A 4,994-nucleotide genomic window follows, 5' to 3' on the forward strand; every position below is an offset into this window, starting at 1 on the left:
GACACGGGTTCGTGCCCCGGTCCGGGAAGATCCCACATGCCGCGGAGCGGCTGGGCCCGTGAGCTGTGGCCGCTGAGCCTGCGCATCCGGAGCCTGTGCTCCGCAACGGGAGAGGCCACAACAGTGAGAGGCCCGCGTACCGGAAAAAAAAAAAAAAAAAAAAATTCCCTGCTCCCAATGCAGGGGGCCCGGGTTCAATCCCTGGTCAGGCAACTAGATCCCGTATGCCACAACTAAAGATCCCACATGCTGCAACGAAGATCTGGCGCAGCCAAAATAAATAAATATTTTTTAAAAGAAAAGAAAAGAAAAACATAATCCCTTTAGTAGAAAATGAATAGATAATATCCCCCAAAGATACAAAACAAATATAAAAAATATTTAACCTCAGGAGTAATCAACAAGTACCAAAAAAAATTACAGTGAGGTCTTCCTCCCAATCAAATAGACAAGGATTTAAGAAATGGTAACATCAAATATTGCAGACATGGGAGGAGCATAGCATTCCTCCCATGAATGCTAACAGAAATGTAAATGGATACAGCCTTTTAGAGGGAATAATTAGAAAATGGGAACGTAAGATTTAAAATATGCATGCTCTTTGATCCACCAATTCTATTTCTGTGGATTAGTCCTAGAAAAATAGATATATAAGAATATAAATACAAAGAACATCATTTCAGGATTGTTTATGATCTTGAAAAATTGAAAATGATGTTAATTTACTGAAAAGATGTTTACAGTATAGTATTAGGTGGAAAAAGTAAATTTTAAAAAGCTTTGTATAATAGGACTCATTAAAATGCATAATTACTTTTAAATATATCATGAGTATATTTATATTTATCCTGATTCATGGGGAAAAGTACTTTATATTAGCTGACAGAATTTTAAGAGATTCATCTCTGAGTGCATAGGACTGTAGCTGATTTTTATTTTCCATGACTTTACTTATCTTTATTTATAATTTTAAACATAAATAGATATTGTTTTCTGATAATAATAAAAGAAGAAAAACCAAAACTGATAAAAAGGTTACACTCACCTCCACTCCAAATCTGATTATGTACTTACTACCCAGCTGAAGAAATCTCTACTGACTCATTTACTGCATAAATATCCAAACACTTTATCTTGGCACCCAAAGTTGTTTCACATCTGGTCTTACAAATGATATTGACTTCATTATTCACCTCTATATCCCATGCGTCCTCCTCTGAATACTTTTGGAAACTGCCAAGCCCTTTTTTTCCCCTCTGCTGAAGAACTCTAACCTTATTTTTCCATAAAACGTCACCTCTTCTGTGAAGGCTTTCTTTCTCCCCTAAGAAGAGTAAGTGATTTCTCAGCTTTGCTCTTACAGCATATTTTTAAGTGACTTGTCTATTGTCTTCCTAGCTCCTGCCACTGCAAATTACATATTAGCAACATTCTAGGTAAATGCAAGTACATCCATGGTAGCTATGCTTTCCCTATCTCTTGGGAGTTCAAACAGTTGGCCCTGAAGGATGCTGCAGATTAGATGAAATAAAGCGGAGATTTGTAAAAAAAAAAAAAAAAAAAAAAAAAAAAATCACAGCAAAGCCAATATAAGACCATCAAAAATGTAATTAGGAATTCTTCATATGTAAATAGTTTATACAATATAATTAATTGTATTTTTTCACTCAAATTAGTGAAATTCAAAATGACAGTTTTAAGCTCTTTCTAAAACAATAGCTGACATGAGCTTGTGCTAAGGGGAAATGTAACAAAAAGTAGATAGACTGATGGAAGGATGGATGGATGACTAGATGATAGATAGAAAGATAGATAGATATGAGAGATAATAGTGTGCCATTCTTCTTGATTATGGATTCATGAAACTATGGGCATATATTATTCTGAAAATACATTAAAATAATCCATTTCAAACTCTTTTCCTGGATAACTTTTGAATGTTTTGGGGATGGCGATTTGTTTTCAGATATTTAGCAAACTACCTCTAGCTCAGATCAGTTGGTAGTGGATGCCTAGAGTCCTATGCTGGCTCATCCCTATTCAGCAGAAAGGAGGAGAATGATCAATGGTAATGGGCAAGGGACAAGGGATTGGCAGTATATGCCATCCCTGGGCATATCAACCTCTGAAACAGTTTGATAACGGGAAATTAAGAGCTGCAGGACTGTATAAACTTTCTTTTTTTGCTTTTGCATTCCTTGATTCTTGTCTCTTCTTGCAGGGTCTATGTTCTTGGATAACATCCCAAAATGATGTTTTTTTCATAGTCAATTCTATATGAATTCATGTTGATGATTAAAATACCTTTAGTCTTTAGCTACTTCAACATAAATAAAAAGATTGGATTATCATGGTTCATTTTAATGAGTCAGTAGGTAAAATCACTTAAAGCAACTCATTTTGTGGCTGAATAAGCACAAACTATTTCTCTGGTATTGCTGTAGTTTGGCTACCAGCTTACACTAATGAGCCGTTTTAAGAATAAGAAATTTGGGAAATTATTTGGCTGGGGTATACAAAAATAATGTGTCATGCTAAGGCTTGTTAAAAGTTCCTCCAAGACAAATTCAAAGATACACAATATTATTAACTATATCTTGGCAGCTCATTTTCTTCTTTTATAAACAGTCCAAAAAGCTGCTCTGGTTTATTTAATTCCCAGAAAAGAAGAATTGGAACTATTTAGCCTGCTTAATATCAAAACCTACCTGACCCAAAGGAGAATCAGGAGGAATTTCACAGAACACTTTTAGTTACATCATCCCATACACAAACTCTCTGACTGTAAATAATATAGAATTTTTTAAAAAGCCCTGATGCAAATTTTATAACATTCATTTCTTTTATAATTTCTTCCTTTAATGCTCTTTCTCTGGTTCCTTTTTTTTTTTTCTACCATCCTTTAGGAATTCTCAAGAATTAATGTCTTATTCTTTGCTCCTTTCCCGTAACATTTACTCTTTTCAGAAGCGCCTCCATTCTCATGGTGTGAATTACCAACTTTGTATGGATTGATTGCTAAATGTTTACCATAAGTTCCAAACTCTGAATAATTTTCTGTAGATCAATCATGCTAATATCAAATACTAAACTCTTATCTTTCTTTACCGAAAGCGATGCCTTTAAAAAATATATTCATCCACTCATTCTCCATTATATTACTACCTATTAGCTTTTGCCAGAATCATAAAAGTGATAAGTGCTAGTCATTTCCTGAACTCTTCCCCATCTCTGCCTAAACTTTTCTTAGTTTCACTTCAGCTATTCTTTTAGGGCCCTGAAAAATTGTTCATTGAATAGTAAATATGAGAAGATGATGAGAATTATGATTTTAGAATATCACTCTGGCAGTAGTGTAGAAAATGGATAGTTGGAACATACCTTAAAGGTGATTTTTTAAAAAAATTAATTAAATTATTTATTTATTTATTTTTGGCTGCGTTGGGTCTTCGTTGCTGCGCACGGGCTTTCTCTAGCTGCGGCGAATGGGCGCTACTCTCATTGCAGTGTGCGGGCATCTCATTGCGGTGGCTTCTCTTGTTGCGGAGCTCTAGGCGCACGGGCTTCAGTAGTTGTGACTCGCCGGCTCTAGAGCACGGGCTCAGCAGTTGTGGCGCACGGGCTTAGTTGCTCCGCAGCATGTGGGATCTTCCCGCACCAGGGCTCGAACCCGTGTCCCCTGCATCGGCAGGCAGATTCTTAACCACTGCGCCACCAGGGAAACCCCTTAAAGGTGATTTTAATTCTTCAGTGAAGTTAGGGGTGAGGGAGAGGAAGGTGCAGGTCATAATTATGTGTTAGCATCTGTTAATGACTTTCTATGTTATCTCTTCCAGGGAACAACCATATTTAAAATGGCCCAAAACTGAAAGAAAGGAGGAAGAAAGGAAAATACTTGCGCTGGCACCCATACAACTTGGTGTGTGGTATTCAATAAGTATTTTCTGGTTAAATGAATAGCTAATGGGTCGGATTAATGGTGAAAATTTAAGTCATCTTGGAGGGCTGGTAGGGGGCATATTTTTTCTCTAGAAGTGGCTTTCTCAGCACATCTCCATTTGCATCATGCACCTGGCAACCCAATTTACTTCTGGGATGGGTGCCCATCTCTTATCTTCCCTGACTAATCACATTTTACTCTTATCAGTCTTCTATGTCATTTTGATATTGTACACTTCTTAATAATTGCCATGTAGTAATTCTCTGTCATTTTGCTTGCACTTTTCTTGACTCCCCGCAAAGAGTATTTAAACCCCTTAATGTCAGAGACTGGATTTTCTGAATCAGCCACAATACCTAACAGAGTCTCTGTACACTGGAGATCTAAATATGCTGGATGCCTTATTATGGAGTTCTAATTAAGTATGTTAACAAATACTATGAAAATTGCCTTTAGTTTCCAGGAGGCAAACATTCCCAGAAGATTAGTATTTCAGTTCCTTTGTTGTCATTACACTATCTCTTCCCATGATTTTAGTTTCCAGATGTTGTGTTTCTTCAACATCTGTGAATCTTGATATTTGGTTTTATTCATACACAAAAGTCCTGGAATTGAAATGCATCTAGTACAGTCACAAACAGCTTTAATTGAATAATTTATTTAAGCCTTGATAAGAATATTTCATCACTTGGGACCTAGTTATGACTAGTATAGAGTCTGAGAATTAGTAAAGGAAATTAATCCAGTAGTTCCTTTGTGACAGGAGATATTGCTTATTATTTTACAATTTATATAATATTAATTCTTTGGTATTATGAAAGCACTTTCTTTTGAATTTTTATATTTTTCCAGTTTTATTGATATATAATTGACATATAGCATTGTATTAGTTTAAGGTATACAATATAATGATTTGATATATGAATATATTGTGAAATGATTACCACAGTAAATTTAGTTAGCATCCATCACTTCACATAGTTACAATTTTTTTCTTGTCATGAGAACTTTTTTTTTTTTTTTTTTTTTTTTTGCTGTACGCGGGCCTCTCACT

The 4,994-nt window shown here is 35.6% G+C and overlaps 1 protein-coding gene across 2 annotated transcripts in view; it reads left to right on the forward strand.

Annotated features, from left to right (window-relative positions):
* Nucleotides 1–4,634, forward strand: part of TMTC3 (transmembrane O-mannosyltransferase targeting cadherins 3) — an 82,279-nt gene extending 77,645 nt beyond the window's left edge. For both annotated transcript variants that reach the window (XM_028490424.2, XM_055085242.1), the window contains one exon: nucleotides 3,837–4,634. In XM_028490424.2, the coding sequence (XP_028346225.1) occupies nucleotides 3,837–3,869 (33 nt within the window). In that variant the 3' untranslated portion in view covers nucleotides 3,870–4,634. The remainder of the gene's footprint in view (nucleotides 1–3,836) is intronic.
* The last annotated feature ends 360 nt before the right edge of the window (nucleotides 4,635–4,994 follow it).

This window comes from Physeter macrocephalus, chromosome 6 (genome assembly GCF_002837175.3).
Source record: "Physeter macrocephalus isolate SW-GA chromosome 6, ASM283717v5, whole genome shotgun sequence".
NCBI classification, from domain to species: Eukaryota; Metazoa; Chordata; class Mammalia; order Artiodactyla; family Physeteridae; genus Physeter; species Physeter macrocephalus.